Source organism: Athene cunicularia (genome assembly GCF_003259725.1).
Source record: "Athene cunicularia isolate RWA chromosome 2 unlocalized genomic scaffold, athCun1 chr2_part1, whole genome shotgun sequence".
NCBI classification, from domain to species: Eukaryota; Metazoa; Chordata; class Aves; order Strigiformes; family Strigidae; genus Athene; species Athene cunicularia.
In genome coordinates this window covers 974,451-993,891 of record NW_020799095.1, presented here as the reverse complement: position 1 = coordinate 993,891, position 19,441 = coordinate 974,451, and the positions used below count along the sequence as shown (strand labels likewise).

Here is a 19,441-nt window from a genome sequence, read left to right as displayed (position 1 = left end):
TTTTTGCCATTTTGAATGTTGAATTGCATGCAGAGGGTTTTTGTTACTTGAATCATGTACTGAAGTCTTGACTATTGCAGGTACTTCTGATTATCCAGTATTAATCATACAGTAAAATTACTAAAGGTACAGAGAAGGGCAGCAAGGCTAGGCAGGGGTTTGAAAGCTTCCGTGTTAGTGGAGAGTAATAGAACTTTTCTGTGGTTTTGATGTCAGTTCTGCAGTGGAATGTTTTCTATAAAATCATGAGTGAGAGGAGGATTGCAAGGAAGAGGAATGATGATAGAAACTAGAGGGTACCAACTGAAATAATTGGTTCTCTCCTTCGTATTGGTCGTTTTCTGGCTTGTGTACGGCAATTGAAATTGCCATGTTAAAAATATACCAGCTTTAGAAATGCATAAACAATGATTTCGTATTAGGCTTCCCACTCTCTTCTGTCTGTCTTAATGCCAAGTGTTGGAAACATAATATTGCATCTCTGTACTGAGCATGACATTGTATGATACGGAATATTCCATTTGCCAGTTTGGGTCTGGTGCTCTGGCTGTGCCCCCTCCCAGCTTCTTGTACAACTGCACACAGGCAGGACATGGGGAGTTGAAAAGTCCTCAATTTCTTAGGAACAGCTAAAACCATCAGTATATTATCAACATTCTTCTCATACCAAATCCCCTACTGAATCCAAAACACAGCACTATTCTAGCTACTATGAAGAAAAAATTAGTTCTGTCCCAGCTGAAACCAGAACACTTCCCAAAGGAAGGCAATAGTTCTAATTTCTGTTCTGAAAAGCTATGGACGTAACCTCACCTTCAGTTCTAGAGTTAATCACAAGAGCTGGAACAGGACACAGATGTGGCAAAGGTACCATTTCCATTTTCCTGTTGCTCTTGCATCTTCTGCATCCCTCCTCTTCCCACCAGTACCTTGGAAGTTTTGTCAAGGAGCTGTAGGTCTTGGTTTCTTTGTCCTGTTTCTTGTTCCTTCTCTATCTGCAGGGGCAGGCTCACTCACTGCCACGAACTTGGTGTCAGGCTGGACATTTGTATTCTATTTGGTATAGCTGCAAGCAATTTGGTATGGTTTTGCCTTTCCCCTGTGCTGATTATTTTCATGGATTCTTTTTATGTTGCTCTGCATTGGTAGGCAATAGATTGTCTTATGGCTCTACCAGCTAAAGATTTGATTCCTTGATGCTTCAGAATCAAGGGCTTTTTACAGCGTTTATTGGTACCAAACCGGAAAGGATAATAGCTGCCTACCTTGGAGTTGAGAAAACTGAATTCCTGTTACACTGGGATTTTTGTTTTTAACTTTGGTTGTCCTGTTGTTGATGGAGGATACTTCATTTGGACACCAGAAGACTTCTTTTCCATGTGTGTTAGCATGTTTCATGGGAAGTATCCTTCCTTTCAGGGTGATCAGGATTTTATGATACGAGTTACTTCCTGTCATGTTTCATTCTCAAGAATTTTCAGATTACTGGTAGTGACCAGTACTGGCTTGAGACAAAAGGTGGGGAGGTGTTTCTAGTCCCTTGTTTGAACAAGTGACTGCATTAAGAAATAGAATGTCATGGATTCAGGTTCTGCTGTCTCAAATTGCATTGTAGTGTTTCTGCTGTATGTACTAGATGAAACAGCTGAACATTTCATCTCACTTCTGCCTAGTCTGGAAAATTTGTTTGAGCAGTTTTAGACTTGCTGCTGTCCTATGCTTATTCTTCCTATGTTTTTTTTTTCTTTCTTTCCACTCAGCTTCCTGTGGATCTGTCCACAGTTCTAAAATGGCCAGTAATTTTATATTTAATTTCCATGTCACAAGCTTTCATCTATGATTTCCAGGGGGGGGGGGGGGGGGGAGGAAGCCCTCTGACAGACATGGAAGATCCAGCTATCAAATACCAATTACAGTTCTACATCCATAAAAGATTTCCACGAATCTTTGCACTTAGGTATATCCTAAACAAAATCACAGACCAGATTCCTTACAGAGGAAACTGAGTGGTCACAAAGTAAATAATTGGCATAGTTAGAAGTCAGAATGTGGTGAGGTCTTAAAAGCTAGTTAAGTGTAAATGGCTAATTTTCACTGTGGCAAGAGATTAACAAATTGATAGTTTTAATAGTTTATCCCAAGTTCTATAGTCTTTGTTAATTGGCAAGATCATGTGAGTAATTATGTGGAGGCACTAGCAGATGAGTAGTTCAAGTAAATTGAGACTAGGGAAAACTGAGAGGTCTTCAGGGACACTAAAGTGTATCAGTTGAATGAGAATAGGATGATGATTGAAATTTATTGAAGCAAAACAATGCATGTTAGAGGGAAAGAGATCTTAACAATGTTCTGTTTTTAATTAACTTCTGAGTAGAAGTTAGGTGTAATTAGACAGCTCTGTAAAGATCTCATTTTGCACCTGAAGTAAAAGATAAATTTGGGCTTGTGTAAGAGTAGTGAAGGTTGAACACCTTTAGTATTTATCAGGAATATTTAATAAAGTTTTGACCAAATCCTTTATAAAAGGGGATTAAAATGTGGTTCAATTTAGGTATATCTTTATTCTTTTGAGATTGAAATAGTAGTTCTTGAATTATGGAAGTAGAAAAATTTAGAATCCTGAAGATTTTGAGAAGATTGATCGTATTTCTCCGCTAAAGACGACCGTCAAGGTTTGAAGAAATCTCTATAAAATATTATGTTGATTGAAAAGAAAGGAAAATCTTTTGCTGCTCCTGTCTTTTCACATAACAGCTTGGTGCAGCAAGAGGTTAAGAAAATTGTTCTGCTTCATTTAGGCTATAGAATTCACAAATGAAGGAAGATGTTTCTGTATATGGATATTGAGAATACAGTTAGATTCAGAACCCTTAGCAGATGCTGCTAAAATAAGAGGTTGAGTGCTTTAGTTTTCTTTTTGCCTGTTTTGTTTAGGAGAAAGATTTTTATTTATTTAGGGTTTTTTTGTTTTTCAGGGCACCAATAAATCTTTCTTATTCTAGCAGTGGCCCTGATATGTTTGGTCTGGTGTCAAGCATTTTAGAGGAGCCAGACAAGCCAGAACCAGTTACAGATTGGTAAGTTTGTTCTGAAAGTTCTTACATGTTGTGTGTTGGTTTTTTACATCCTTTGTCACACAGGTACGATACACATCTGGAATTCTTTCATGAAATTCAGTAAAGAAGGTCCTCTAAATTTCCTTGAAATATAGAAGTGTTGTTCTTCAGTTGCCATTAAAAACAAACAAAAAAAACAAACAAAAAAACCCACACAAAACACACACAAAAACCCCAAAACCCAACAAATGGTTAGAAATGCAAATTTTCTAAAGTCTTCCATCAGCCTACAGCATTTAGGGGAGGAAAAAAGTAAATCTGATTTTAACCAGTGAGGAGTTGACTGAATACAGTAAAATCTAAAACATTTACTAAATCAAATAAAGTCTGCAGTTCAGAATATACATATTTTAAACATTAGAGAATGGCATTGGTAGTCAGGTTTCACATAGTATTTACTCAACTGCAGTGGGAATATTCCACACTCCCCCCCTATATTTTGGAGGAGGGCTGTGTATGGTTAGCCAATAATGTAACAGGGAGAACAACTGGTATGTGAACTGTTTTAAGAAATGTCATTACAGGAGGCTTCTTTAACTTTGTTACAGGAATTCTCTTTCAAGATTGTTTCCACCTATGTGGGCACCTGATCTTGGAAGCAATGCTGAATTCTCAGGGCTCTCGTCGAAGCACTCTGGAAGTAAGGATTTTTCAAACCTGATGGGCACACAGAACTACTATCAGGAACACTTGCAAAATTCTCATGATGTGGAGATGTTACACAGAGGTTTGGAAGATCTTCATCTCATAGAGTCTTGGCTTTCTCCATCTGGCCCTTGCACTCAGCCTGATGATATTCTGAAGAACAGTTATCCTGAAAATTCCTCTTTGCAAAATAATAATACAATTCACCAAGAAGGGTTTTCATTTAAAAATGTAGACCATAATCAGCATTTGTGTGGTTATGACCACATGAGGTTAAATGGAGACTGTGAAAAAATTTATTCCAATTTTAGCACTTTTTCTTCTCAGAGCAGAATAAAAGAAGGCACTAGCATTCAGAAAGAGTACCGGAAAACTGAAAGAGCAAGAGGCAAAGTTCTGAAAAATGATGCTCAGGAACAAACTAAATATTCCCCTGATCTTTCCAGTCAGCCTGTTGATGACTCTTGGGATAAAGTGTCCCACGACAGCCACTTGTTTTCTAAAAGATATGAAAACTTTACAGCTGGTCATAAATTGCAGTCATCTATTCCTCCATCGCTTTATTTTTTCAATCAAGCCCCTAAAGAAAATAATTTTTCAGGAGGGACAAACAGAAAGCCACAGGAAACCCATGTGCAAAATGGTCTTCGTAGTTTTACCTTGGGGGATGCTTTTAATGATGAATGTAGGATCAATATTGGTCCTAAAGAATGCTCTCATAAAGTATCTGAATATGATTTATCTGTAAAAAATGTTATGCAAAATGGGAGTTATTCATCGTACCATGGACGGGCGTGGCTGGATGGGAAAGTGGCAAGTCTGACAGCTACATCAGATGTCACATATGGAAAGCAACTGGTGATAAGTCCACAGTCATCTTCAGGGGCTTCAACCACGTCTGGTGATTCTCCCACCCATCAGTCTATAACACAGTCCTCTTACTACTCACAGATCTTACCTGCCCTCCCTTCAAGGAAAGATGGAAGGTTACAAATATCAAATGGTGTTTCTAATAATTTGGGAGTTTCTAATTTCACCTCAGAAAATCATAAGCAAATGAAGCCTATTGGACGATCACAGCATGATTCATTGACTAATAAAGAGGGGCAAAACTGTAAATTCCCCATTAATTTTTCGGCTGATTGGTTAACACAGCAGAACGTAAGTGAAGACCATGAAAAATACTACAGATTTCAAAAAAAGCAGACCCAAGAAAATAGTAATAAAGATGATAGAAGAGGCAGAAAGAATTGGATTCCTCATTTGGGGTATACAACCCCAAACCATCAGCAGTTCAATATGTTCCAAAAAAAGCATGAACAGAATGGTGGTAGCATGTCAGACTTCATCAATCCTTCTTTTCTTCCTTCTTTCCCATTAATGTCTGATTTTAAACAAAATCCCAGCTTTCTTCCGTTTAATCACCATCTGTTTTCATCAGCAAATAACTTCAGTTTTCCTCCATCACCATTTCCATTCTCGGAACTTGTTGATCTTTTTCATTATGATGACTTTAACCACTTGAATCCCTTGATCAGCGATCTGTTTTGTGGGGAAATAGCTGCACCATACTTTGCCTTTCCAACACCACTTAACAAGTACAGATCTCCAAGAAACCGCAGTGGACCTGCTAATGAGCTTCATATCCGACTGGAGGAGTGTTACGAGCAGTGGAGAGCTTTGGAGAAAGAGAGAAAGAAGGTAAAACACAACTGACAATAACTTCCTATCAAAGCTGGTGATCGTATGAAACCATTTATAGAGAGTAGGTACTTGGGGCTATCACTTGTTTTTAGGAGGCGTGATTTCTGTTGTGATACTGTTGGTTTTAAATATCTAGAACACCGTCTACAACATCTGCTTTGAATATAATGCGTGCATTGTTTGGCATGACTCATTTTAAATCATGTGTGGCTTTGAGCTTCAGTTTCTAAGGCTCCCCTTAGACAGGGCTGCTAACACAACATTTCTCTGTTAACCTACAACATTTGTTACAACAAATGTGACAACGGTGTCACTGTCCAAAGCACTGAATTTTATCATTAGCTTGGATGGTTTTCACTTATATGGTCAATAAAAGATCATTAGTTAGTTGTAATGAATTTGATAGGCCTTTCTTATGACTCTAGAGCCACCAGCCATATATGAGGATATGGCAGGGCCCTCACTACTACAGGTACTTTAAGTACTGGTGTTTTATGCACCTTAATGGTCTAAAATGTTCATATTGCACAGTTTGGTTAGATGGATCTCTTTCCTTTTCTTGTCCCATACTGCTTCTCTTCAGCTAAATCTAACTCAAGTATTATAAACCCAGACTCTCCTTTTCCCTACACAGTCATTTAAGGAGATAAACTTCTGTGGGTTTTGGGTCTTTTTGTTTTGTTTTTGGTTTACTGTCAGTGATATAGTGGTCTATTTCCCTTAAGTAGTCATCCTGAGCATCCTGTACATGGCTGTAGAGGAAACCTACAGTGTTTCGAATGCATGTGACTTTTCCCAAAGGAAGTTTCAATTTATACACTTCTTGTTACAGTCACTTTCCTGCCTCAAACTCTCTTGATAGGAACTGTTGTCAGGGGGGGATCATGCTACTGATAAGTCTATTGCACTTGGGAGTGGGAGCTCTGCACTTAGAAGGAGCAGGAAATGCTTTCCCAAGAGGAGTCAAATCTCTGAACTCCTTACCAGGTCTTGGAAACTAGGTTGTCAGTAATCCCTGGTCCTAATTATGCACTGAGTGCCTGTCTACTTCTTCTGTGTTGGAGAAGACTCCTGGTCACTGGAGAAAAGAGTGGGGTATCTGACCTGAGTGGATCTCTGGAGAGCATCTTTTTCTTTCCAGCATCAACTGTGAGACCTTGGAAGTGCAAATAGAACTGCCTACATTATTTGCTCACTGATGCCTTTCAACAAGATTCTTTCTGCCTGTCCAGTCTCCTAGAAATTCTCTACACAAGTGAGAAAGAGTGTTGATGATTTTTGCTCCAGTGTGGCTGAGACAGCAGTGTCTTCAGAAACTCTTCTGCTTTCTGTTGTGGAACAGAAGGCTGTTCTAAACCTGCTTATGCAGGATTGGGGTCAATTAAGTCATCTGGGAAGACTGAACCATAGTTTTTAATCTCATGTTTTTTGTGTTTTCATCGCTAGAGGAGGATTGTTTATCTTCATATTGTATTCTTAATAATCAAAGGGATTTAACAGACTAACTTCATCTGGTCTATTTTAAGTGACCAATCTTATCCTAGTGATGATCTTGGGCTTTCTCAGTCCTTGATCTTTGCAGTTATAGGATACACCTGCAGGTAGCTTTATTTATGGATATAAACTGTTCTCAGTCCCACAAGCCAGCTGCCATAGCGTGGCACTCATTCCTGCAATTAAATCAAAAGGGGATGGCTGCATCCTGACTGCCTTGACGGGAATATGCCTGCACTGTGTTAATCCCCGTTTGTAGCTACGGTTTAGGAGAATGCTATAGCTCACCTGCACGTATATATGTAGGAAGGGACTTTTTAATGGTGATTGTCACGCTTTTGATATTCTTGCCCTACATTAATTTCTTAAGAGTGTAGACAGAAATACCCCCCAGCAGGACTTGCGTTTAATTCTGTCTAGCTTGTCTAATCAGTCAGCCCTTTTAACTCCCATGAACTTGTTCATTGCAGCTGCTTTGGAGTTCCTGGTGACAGTGAACTTACCAGTTTCCTTTTATAAATCTCACTTTCCAGCGATCTCACATTTAAGAAATTTCTACAAAGTGTCTGTTAGGAGTTGCCTGCAATACTAAATGTGCATATAGATCAGTGCTGTGAATTGCTTATCAGTTGTGATTCTTAAATGCCTGATGCCATTTTATGAATTTATAACCCATTCTCCATCCATTTTTCTTCTGAATATCCTTCAGGCTTCCGAGGTGAATGCAAGTGGAGTCCGTCAGCTCTTGTAGCTCATGTTAGATGAGGTCAGAGACTAAATAATATCGATGTGTCAGTAAAGCAAAGAGAAAAGGGCTTCAGCATGTATTTTCAGCATGAATGTTTGTAGTATGATTGTGGACTTAACCTTGCCTTGAACTGCAATGTGGTACCTAATCTTTCTCCCCTAAATCCATTGTATGTGGAAGTTGGAAGGAGATTGAAAATCAGCTGCTAATTGTGTCTTTTTTACGTCAAGAATAAGAAATTCCTATGCAAAAATAGGCTTGGTGATGTTTAGTCACTGCCTGCATTGTATAGTGGTTTAGCCAGTTCCTTTCTGAATGGGGAGTTTGGCAGCTGTAGTGATGACTCTTTCAGAGCTAATACCAGTTTGTGTTAAATCTGGCTTAATCCTGATGCACTTCAGATACAGTTTATGCTGGTGTGTTCACCTGTTTTTCTTGTTAATATTCCTAATATGCGACATTTGAGAGATGCAGTGAGAGGCATACAGTTTAAATTCTTGGAGTACAAGAATTTCTTTGCCTAGGTCTGTGTCTGAGATTAGCTAAAATAAAGTTTTACAGCTTTGTTTTTAAGTGTTGCTGCTGAGCGTTGTATGCTGAGGTAGAGCTGAGTTAGAGAAGTATTCTTATAGCAGCTGGTTGTACATCTTGACAAATATTTGGGAACGTTTTTCTGTAAATGCAGTCGGAAGTAAAAATAGGAAACAGAGCTCTAATGTATTTGAAAATTCTAACCAGCCTTAAAAATATGGATTGTAGTATTGTACTAATTTCAAACATTTACAACGGCAATTTATTTCCCCTCCAGACTGAGGCTGACCTTGCAAGAAACTTTCCAGGAAAGCGCATAACTAGCTCAAATAACATTCCTGTGTCCCGACTTCCTACCAACCCATCTCGAGTTGATCGTTTGATTGTCGACCAGTTACGAGAACAAGCCAGGGTAAGCCTTCCTGACCCATAATTCCTGAGTTTCTTTTTGATGTTATGTTTGTTCAATGGAGATTTACAAATACTTTGCCCTTTTTCGTATTTTCAACATGTCTGGCAGGTGCTCACATTAGTAGGAAAAATGGAAAGGCTTCGTGGTACCCCTGTACACAATAACATATCCACTACATTGGAACGCCATATGGAAGTCATTCAGGTAACGCAGGCGAGGCGTAAGGATGAGATTATTAATGCTGCTAATCCGCAGAGACAAGGAGCACCACGTTATAATAATGTGAAAGGTAACTGCTTGCCATTCCTGTAGTTTTAAAAGCTTTTTCAAAGACTTAACTGTGAAACTGCGCCATTTGAAATACGCAAGTTTGAAAATGCATCTAAATCTGTCACTTTTTAAAGACTTTAAATTACTTTTCATTTTTTCTCTTGTTAGTTTAAACTTTGAAATGTTTTTCTCTTGACTAAGAACAATAAAAACTGTTCAGTGATATTATATAACCATAAGTAGTTTGTCCTAAAAGTAAAAATGTACCTGTTCTTAAACAAGTTGAATTTCTTTTTTCAGTCATATTGCTAGTCTGTCTTCTCTTTTCAGCTTATAAAGTTAAAAAAAAAGTGTTGGTGCTATGTTAATTGATTGTATCTACCTACCTTATCTAAATCACAAACCCACAAAATTGTTTCACGATTCCCAACTTCTGTTGAAGTAAAGAAGGAATAATTTGTAGCAGTAGTAAGTACTTCTGCAGAAGTAATGCAAAACTAAGACAAATTGCATTCCCTTCTAGTAGCACAATGCACTGATAACCTGCTATTCAGTATAATGGTCATGCAGTTGATGCATTTAGGAATTTGGGGTTTAGAGGTAAAGATAATACTATTTTTCTTCAGAAAACGATTTCCAGAGTAGAATGCACTTTCCCTGCCTCATCCCCATACTCTTTTGGATCTTTACTCAAGCACTCTCCTATACTGTCTTATTTCCTGTGGTGAAGCTGTCAGTGTATGGTTCCTTTGGCTTCCAGCAATGTGTATGGGATGGTTCTTCCTTGTAAGAAGGGAAAGATGAGCTGTAAAGAATCAAAATGTTTTGGTTTCACAAGTTAAGTGTCAAGTATGATGTCATATCCTTAAAAGTAATAGTCCTATGTGCAAACCTGCTTCTAAAATTACTGCTACAATTGTGTAATGTGACACTGGCCCCAAGCATAAGCCAGGAAGCAGATAGTCATCATTTCACCCCCACAAAAAAAATAAAAATCCCACAAACTGTTTTTTGATAATATTTTGTAGTAAAGGTATATGGAAACATTATTTAAACCATTGTGTATTGTACTAGTAGTTAGAAAAATTGCAGTTAGTCTTTTATAGTTAGTGATAACATCTGCAGTGTTGTTATGCTTTTGAAGGGCTATGGTGCTGTTAGGTGTCTAAGCACAGTCTAAATCACGTAGAGAAAAGCCTTTAGTCTGTTTTTCACTGAGATATGTGTTTCTTTGAGTTCTGGGTGGGTATCAGTGTTGCTGAAAGGAAGACAAAGGAGGAAAAAAGGATTGTATTAAGCTCATCTGGCTGGAATTGAGTAGGTAGTTTTGCTAATCATACTTATTGAGTATCATTGTAGAATAGTCACCTCTGATAGCATTAATTAAATGGGCTTAATTGTTTTATCGCAGGTGTGATGGTTATGCTACTGAATTTTGGACACAGTTATGGGTGCTCTTAGTGTGAGATGTTATAGCTGTCAGTTTGCAAGAGAAGATTGCTAACTGATGGAATTCAACCAGTGCAGTACCAGGGTACAACATTAGCTATTTCTCAAGCACACTGTGTACCAGTGACAGGTTGAACAAATTTACCCAATTTTTCAATGTATTAATGTTACCGGGCTTGTATACTACTTCACCCTGTAACCTGTTTTTTCTGTTGTAGATGTTCTGGCTCTGGCAGTTGCCATTAGAGAGTTGGCTGCTTCCACACGCAAGGCTCGTACTGCTTTATGGTGTGCCTTGCAGATGACTTTGCCAAAATACTCTTCAAGCAGTCCAGTAAAGCAAGAAGTTGTTGAAAGGGCATTGCAAGAACTCTGTCCACCAAACACAAGCACACAAGAAAAAAAGCAGCATGGAGTATGAAGACAAAGGAAGTAAAAAAGAAAAACCTGCGGAACCCATGAGGATTTTGGAATAATAGCAAATAATAACAAAAGGGAGACAGAAGGCTGAGGAGGGAAGGGCAACATGGCCTGCATAGTACCGTGGAAGGTGGTTTTGATGGTTATCAAAAAGTAAAAGGGTTAACATAACTGATCAGTGCTGCAATTCTATTACTGTGATTCTGGCGTTGAGACTCACATCCTGTAATAGTGTAAATGCAGTTTTAATATTGCTGGTATTGCAATGTCTGCTACATGAGAATTTTAGTATTAAGAGGAACTAAACAATAGCTGAGAACTTCCCTGTGTGCTTATCCAAAGCTATGTATCAGCTGTAAATCAAGCCATGACCTGAAAAAACAGAGTGTGGTAGAACTTAATTCTCCTTTTTTTTGTTAATGATACACTTTTAGCATACGTAAAGAAAAAAAATCAATTTAAAAAGTATTTCATAATTGTTCAGGGTTTTTTTTTTTGCACCATGATATAGTTGATTTCAAGTGCCAAAGTGATCACTAAGTTGTTTGCATCCCATCACTCTTTACACAGCAATCCATATTCCTGTATTGGTTTTGTCACAGGGCTGGGGGGTGGGGGAGTGGTGTCAGGTCATTCAGGTTATCACAGTTTGACAAGAATAATCAGTGTTTAATGTTGGTTGTGTGAGATGCTTCAGCAGTTCTGCTGCCAGTTCAGTTTCTAGTTAAACCAGTGTAAAGTGAGATTTTCTATTGCATAGTTCATTTTAAATTTTCCATTTAAAAAAAAAAAAAAAAAAAAAAAAGATTTTGTAGATTTGCAGCCAGTACTGCACCGAAGTACACGTTAGCAGGTGATATAAAATTGTCACTCAGGATTAGAAATTAGATTTATTGATTCCTCAGTGGGTTAAAAACCAGTAACTATATAACATAGTATGCACATAATTAAAAAAATATTGTTATTAATGTAAGTTCATGGTACTATAATTTTCAGAAACATTCCATATTTATTTTAATGTGTTTATTGAATGTTTATTTTAAATTTTATTTTAGTAATATAAAGTTGGATATTTTGCCAAATCTTTCACATAATCAGATTTAACAATTTACTCAGGAAATATGTATATTATTATATAAATATACACATGGTATATAGGGATTTTTTGGGGGGAAGGGATGTTTGCAAAATATTTACACAAAGCTAACTATATACTAGGTTACCAAAGCTGTTTAACCGATTAATTTCTCGCATGGAAGATTTAATATATTTTAATTGCTGTTAACTAGTCTCCATTTTGTGGCTTAGACAATCAGAAGTGTTTTGTATCAGTGTGAATGTTCAGGGTGAGAATTAGAAAAGAATGAGTAATCAAGTTTTGTTATTAAGGCACTTATAAATATTTTAATGCTTTAACAACTGTCTTACTGTTACACAGTCTCTTAACATATACTAATAACCAGCTAAGGTTCTTGGGTATCAGTATATTAATAAATGGCTTTGGAGAGCAGTTCTTACTTTAAAAGTCAATTAAATTGGGGATATAAGCAAAGTTTGAAAGACAAAAATGAAGTTTATGTTCCATAGTGTTCAATGTTGAATTTAACATTTTGTGGATAAATATATAATTGTTTCCATATATCTATATACATATATATACACTTGCAAAATGTTCTGAATGCATTTCTGTAGTTTTGGATCTGTGGATGTTTCTAGAGCAGATTAGTCTCTGTAGTACTATCGTTTAACTGTAATGAGGCATAACTTTTTAGAAAAAAATTACACAAGCCTCACTGTAATCCACTGATTAAAGTTTAAAAACAAGAGTCGATAGAAATCAGAACCTTAGTCTAGCAAGATTATGATTCTTTTATCCCTAAAAAAAGTGAAATCAATTTAGAATATTTTCAGCCTTAGCCTAAAAAGCAGGTAGTGGAGAGAGTTATTTTAGTGTGAGTGTGTTTCCTCTGTGTGCATGTGCAGTTCATTTGCACAAACTAATTTAAGAAGGTTAAATTTGCATTTGTGAAACTAATTAACTATACTCCACTGTTTAAAAAGTGGAGTCTACAGTATTTCAGTTAATGAATAATTTTGGTCTTTCATTATGATTACTGTGTTGACAGGAAATCAGAAGTTGGAAGTCTTGATCAGCTTTTCTGTTTACAGAACAATTGTAGTCCTGCAGGATTGTTTCGTGGTGGTGAAGTTCTAGGGCGTAGTAGGTTCTTATTGTAGTGCTCGTCTTAATTATTCTTGTGAAGGAATGTGATCTTAATCGGTTCATAATATAGTTAACGTGCCTTTAACAGTCTCCTTTTTCAAAAATAGTAAATCTCTGTGTGCTCTCTTCTGTTTTCCACTGCGGTTTAAAAAATGCATTTATAAAGGGTTACATGTGGCTGCATTTGACTATAGTTACCAATTAGCGTTTGCTGTGTTGTTCTTACATATTGTTAGACAGTAATGAGCTCTTTAACAAGCCTAAAGCACTGTAGCTGTGGAGAGTCGCCACGGGTCAAATGTGGTAGTATCAGATTTTCCTTGTCATGCCCTACAAATGTGACCAGCATGCACTCATATTTCATTTTTCCTCGCTCTGTTTTCTTCATAAAAAAATTGGGATATTAATATCAAAAATATTTTATGACCATTTCCTTAAACGATTTGATTATTTACAGCATTAGACCTATAAAGACAGAAGTCCTTTCAGAGTGCTTCAGTTCTGTTGCTTTATGACACATCCTTGGATATTTCAGGGGGAAAAAATTTCTATTTAGTAAAATAACCACCTGGAGTTGCAGCAGCTCTGTTACAGTCGTAAAATTTCTTTAGCTGCCTAGTGTTTAAAGAATTTGTACATTGTCGCTAAATTAATAACTGCACTGAACTTTTTATATGAATGTAAGTATAATGCTTCTGGTTTTAGGGAGTAATTGTATTGGTATTTTACTGACCTCAGAGGAAGCTGAGTTGAGGGTATTAGGTCACATTTAAACCAGAGAGGTGTTTTTGGTGTTGGAGTTGGGTTTTATTTTTGAATTATTTTTCACCCCCGATTTGTGCAGCAATCAGGTAAATTTTAACTTATTCTCTTCTTTCTCCTCCCTGACACCCCCCTCCCCCTTTGTTTAGATGTAATTGTTCTCTTTTTATTTCTGTTTTGATTTCTGCAGTTTAAACTTTTGAATGGGGTGAAGAAGATAGCAGAGTTGTACCTAGTCCCGGTAGCAATGATACAAGGTTGTTCCAGTTTAAGAAAACAGGTTACTTAAGAGTCCCTTCTCAAGTCAAGGTTGTTATCAGGGTGTATGCTATGACATTCGGTAGTGAACCTTTAATATTTAAAACCTATTATTGATGTTCCAGTACAATATAGGTTTAAGAATTACAGTTATTTCTGTATTCTGTATAAATAAATGGAAGCTTCTGGTGATTCAGCTTTCTTGATTCCCAGGAGAGAGGCCAGCATCAGAGTAAGAACATTTTTTCTGGTTATTGGTTTGGTATCTCTGCTTTTCTTCTGTGCCCACAGGGTTGCTCTGGCAGTTAAGTTAGTCTGATGGTATATATAGAAACTAAAACTAGGAAATTGGTATTAGTTTGTCATTATTTTTATTAGAACAGCATACAGGGAGGTTGACTAGGTTTGTGATGCTTGTCTTGCTGTGGCCTTTTCAGGGGTGAGTGTAAAACTATTAGTTCCCAAACTCCTGCTACTGGTTTTGTGGTTTGTGTGATTTTTTTTTTTTTCTTCTTTTTTTTTTTTCTCTTCCTTTCCAGACTGAGTATTCTTTGCTCTTGGTATTTACCACCACTACTATTCTTTTTGTCTGCACCTGGATATGTATATCTTAGAAATTACTTGCCTTACAGCTTGGAAACTGATGCTCTGGTCTTCATAATAAGTCTCGTATTGTTATTTCTGGTACGTTTTCTCTTTGGTGAAGTAGATGAATAGTAGAAGATGGAGGTTATGGAAGTGGGAGGCTTTGTGGAGGTACTTGCCTTTCCAGAGAAGTGTGGAATAGTCCAAAATTTTGTGGAAAGCTTCTTAGCTTTCCTGTGTGCTTTTCCAGAAGTGACCACGAGTACATGTTCCTGGGATTATGTTTGATCTGCTACCCAGGCCTTCTGTTCTGTTTGGGGAATTAAAGAAGGAAGGGGGAGCTACTTCCCATGGCCAGGATCACCCGTCTTCGGGGCTCCTGTGGTCAGAAGGGCCGGAGCCTGAGGGGCTTAAACGGTGTTTTCCTTTCCCCAACTGCTGCTCACAGATGCTGTCAGGGTTCATTCAACTGCTGGGACTTGTGGCAATGTTGGCTTGTTCTTGTCCTGCTCTTGTAGCCATCCTTCCACCCTTGTATGTTTTAATCCTATGGAATCAAGCAGTGTACCAGCTTGAGGAGCTAGAACAGGGTTTGTTTTTCAAACCAGCGGGGTATGGTCCTCCCTCCCTCCTGCATCGACATCATCACCTCTCAACTGCTGTCTGTAAGGAAAGAGAATGAAGTAGGATTTAAACTCCACTTTTCTAGACTTACAAAATGACACATGGCAAGGAATGCTTAGCATAAAACTTCCACTGAACTGTTTGGGTTTTTTTTTTTAAATCAGTCCCTCCTCAAGTGACAGCATTCAGCTTTGCTCAGTATGATATTCTCAAATACACAATTTATATTAGGTCATAGCTCCAATTCTGTAGAAAGTTTAATATTTTTTTATTTAAATGCTGTAAAGATTGTGCAACAAACAGACTTGAAGCCCCCTTTTTTTCTCTTTTTTTTAAAGTTACATTTTTACCTGCTCTGAAAGCTGATTCTCCTCCACCCCCCTGCTAACAGTTCTCTGAGAGCTGTGATGTCAAAATCCTGCATGTTGGAGCAACCCAAAGCAGTAGGGGTTTGGGTTTTTTGTTCTCTGTATCTTTATTGCTTTGACAGTGTACATAATCTTAATTTAAAATTTAGTTTTACAACTCTATGGCCACAGTCATCCTTCCCCCCAAGAGTAATTAAAGTGGAAAAACTTGAGTTTCTGATTATTTACTCTTCACAATTGTGCACTGTATTGAGCAAGAGGGAATACTGCACATCAGCAAGTATGAGAGCAATTGACTTTCAAATATATCTTCTTATTGGTATTAAATAGGAGCATGTGCAATTAGGCTACTGAAGAGATGGTTGTGGTCCTGCTTCCATTGAAGCCAGTGGCTTTAACAAATCTTTGTCTTTATCTGGCTTTGTAGCTTTACTGGCATGATATCTTGAGTTGGGTGGGCTCTTTGTAAATAGAAGCTTAGTAGTTCACCTTGAACATTTGTTATCAAGGAACTCCAGAAGGATGTGTTCCCAACCTTTTTTATACAACTTGGAATTAGCAGGATAATTTTGCGTGGGTGTGGGTTTTTTGTTTGTTTTTGGGTTTGTTTTGGGTTTTTTTTTGAGGAATGTACCTGCTGCAGAGACTTTGGCAGAATTGAAGTTGTGGATTTCTAAGAACTTTGCATCTTGTCTTATCCTGATCTGCTTCAAAGGGAAATATAGCCTTAATCATACTAAAACCTTTATTTCCTGTGCAGTTTATCCATCTTGGTCACCAGCACTTTTTTGTTTGTAGAACATTATATAAAAATCAAGCGTCTCTTATTTTTTGATACATTCTGCTAACTTGTTTAAAAAAATAACTTTGCCAATCAATTTATCAGTTGTATAGAATGGAAGGTACTTATTTTTCTTCATTAGCAATACTGTAATCAAAGTTGCAGAAAAGTAAAATGCATTTGATTTATGTAGTCTCTGCTGTTAGAGATTGAAAATGTGTTGGGTTAGGAGCAACTTTTTAAAGAAATTGAGAGCTGAAGCTATAAATACTCTTTGCTTGATTGCCAAATGAGCTTTAAAAAGGAAAATATTTGCATACAATATGTAAAAACATGTTAGAGAGAAAGAATAAATCAGACTCGAAATAATTTCCAGACAAAGATTGCTTTACAATTTTTTACTGTATAAAATACAACCAATTTAAAACTTGTTTATGCACAGTAATAATCTGCATAGTTTTTTCATAAATTAGGCTATTACCAATATATATGGGAAAAATAAGTTTCCTTTTATTTTTTATGACAGATATACAAAGATTAATAGTGTCTATTTTAATATACTACTTGGTGTCTGAAGTATATCTTTTACATGTTTGTTGGTCTAACTCATTTACTTAAAGTAGCAAATTTTACACTGCTAGTGAAATATTACTGAAGGAGAATTTTGTGAGTTAATCCATTCATAATGCCCATGAGAAATATGTGGAAGTATAATTTCGCTTAAAAAAAAAAAAAAAAAGGTCAGTTGATTATACACTAAGTATTTCTGTGAAACAACTGTGGATGTTGGAATGAACGCTGCAAAAATCTTACTTCTACCTCTTGTGTAACATTCTTAAAATTCACAGATCTCTTTGGGGATGCACTTTGATATTGCAGGACGTTGGTATACCTTAACTTGTGAATTTCATCTGCTTTTTTTTGTTTGTTGGTTTGGGGTTTTTTGTTAGTCGTTTTCTGTGGAACACCGGGATGCCTTGTGGCTGAGTTCACTCGTGTAAAGTAGCCTCGGGCAAACTGTGCACACTTGATGCGTGGTTTCTATTAGGCAAAAGGTACAACGGTCAAGAGATTGTAAGGTTTGTGTTACATTATGAAAGTCTCCGAAATGTTAGAATTCTGTAATAAATCACGGCCAGTGTAATTTTCTAGTATTTTTATGTATGTGATTTGATTCCTTTTAAAATAATCAACTGTGTTGTATGTATGTTCTTAGTTAGTAGTTACAGCTTCTTGTTTTGTTTAGTTCAACTTATGCTTTATCAGCTGCTGTTCTCCATGTGAGGTGAATTTGGTTTTGGTAATTCTACCTTGAAAAGACATTGTTATGTGTTCTGCTTTAATGCAGTTACAGAAATTAAAATTCTTCATGTTTTGTGAAACTGGGTTTATTACTTCAGCAAATTCTGTGGGAGAAGGACGGGTGGTTTTGGTTAGCATTTGTTGTGCTCTGATCTAAGGAATATATTTTCATCTGGATGCGAGGTCACAGAGAGGGACAACTTCTGTGAATGTAGAATTACATCCAAAAGTTGAAAATAAAGGACAATCTTTAAATATTCCATAGAGCGTTGGCGGGGGGGAGAAGTCTTGATGAATTTGGCATGTTTCTCAAACTAAATTACATTACCAAGTGTCACAGACCTGGTTTTATTGACATAGAGATTGGAAGCTACAAGCAGGAATAGAACTCCTTTATGCTGAATGCCCTGAAAGAATGTGCTTCACAAATCAGCACCATGCAGATCTGGATTCCCCTCGCCCTTCCTCAGTGAGATGAATTTAGGCAAACCCCAGGTATATGGAACCTTTATATTCTGGAATTGCACATAGTGTGTCTGTATGTGCCCGCCAGGTAGGTATAGACAGTCAAAAAATGAAACGTACTGTTGATATATTGTGAATACTTTTTGATTTGCACTGTCAACTGCTCCTGGTAGGCTTTTGAGGATCCTAATCTATTCTGCAGAAAATAGCCAGCACTTTACACACCCGATCAGCGTTGAGGGAGGTTCCCCTGGATAACACACAGGTACATAGTGCCAGGCTGGCAGGCCACTTGGCCTGGGATTGCCCTTGTTTTTCCCACTAGTAACAGATGGAGCATGAACTGGCCGCCGTTACTTCTGGGGTTAATCCTTCATAGTTTGTGAAGGTATTGCTGGTTGCAAGTCAAGCCTTGCGCAGCTAACACAGGACTTCAGCTTGTTTGTTCTTGTGGTGTGAAATTTCAAACCTCACGGGGAAGAAAATGTTCCTCAGTCTGGAGTTTAAAACTTCTAAGCATTTTCTTTTCTGGTGACGTGTAGGAAAAAAAATAATTAATGCATTTGGCTTTTATTAGTGGAAAACTTATAAAAATTTTCACGGTGCTTTGTATAATTTAAACATGTAATTTTCAGGCAGGGCATTTTCATATTCAGCTGACCTATACTCAAAGAGCTCGATATGAAGTTACTTGAGCTCTCTTTCTGTAGCTCACTTTTGAAGGAGTTCCTCCCAAATCAACACCCCACAAACTTTTTTTTGTTCCCTTTTCCTTTCACTCCCATCACAAATCCACAACTTTTTGCGTTTCCCGCATTGTGTAGGTGACCGAGGAAGAATGCCGCTGAAGTTTTTTCGTGGCACCACGAGGCACATGCGTTAATATGCAAAAAGCCGAGAGGAGAAGCTCAGGAGCGGCTGAAGGGAGGAGGTTACAGTGGCTCCCGAGGCATCCTCTGTGGGGTCGGGTTGTGTGTGCTCTTTGCTTTAGGAATGATCCAGGGCTGTCACTTTTGGCAAGCCACAGGAATTTTGGTTGCCGAATACCTTCAGCACCACCCCAGCCCTGATACGTTGCATGATATCTTCAGAACCAAATTTGAAGTCTTCCTGTGAAAATGCCTTTAACTAGGAGTCAGATCAGATTTTTTGTTGTTTCTGGATATAATCTATCTTCATCTACTCTTAGTAGGTTTCTGTTGTCATTGCTCTTTTGCACCCATGTTTTATAAGTTAAATTTGGGGGCACTGCAAGAAACCCTCTCTTCTTCCCCCCCCCCCCC

The 19,441-nt window shown here is 37.6% G+C and overlaps 1 protein-coding gene across 8 annotated transcripts in view; it reads left to right on the top strand.

Moving 5' to 3' along the window:
* LOC113477138 (meiosis-specific coiled-coil domain-containing protein MEIOC-like) overlaps positions 1-15,775 on the top strand; it is a 29,326-nt gene extending 13,551 nt beyond the window's left edge. For all 8 annotated transcript variants that reach the window (XM_026843284.1, XM_026843290.1, XM_026843289.1 and 5 more), the window contains 5 exons: positions 2,976-3,077; positions 3,665-5,462; positions 8,516-8,650; positions 8,759-8,939; positions 10,588-15,775. In XM_026843284.1, coding sequence (XP_026699085.1) covers positions 2,976-3,077; positions 3,665-5,462; positions 8,516-8,650; positions 8,759-8,939; positions 10,588-10,790 — 2,419 coding nt within the window. In that variant the 3' untranslated portion in view covers positions 10,791-15,775. The remainder of the gene's footprint in view (positions 1-2,975; positions 3,078-3,664; positions 5,463-8,515; positions 8,651-8,758; positions 8,940-10,587) is intronic.
* The last annotated feature ends 3,666 nt before the right edge of the window (positions 15,776-19,441 follow it).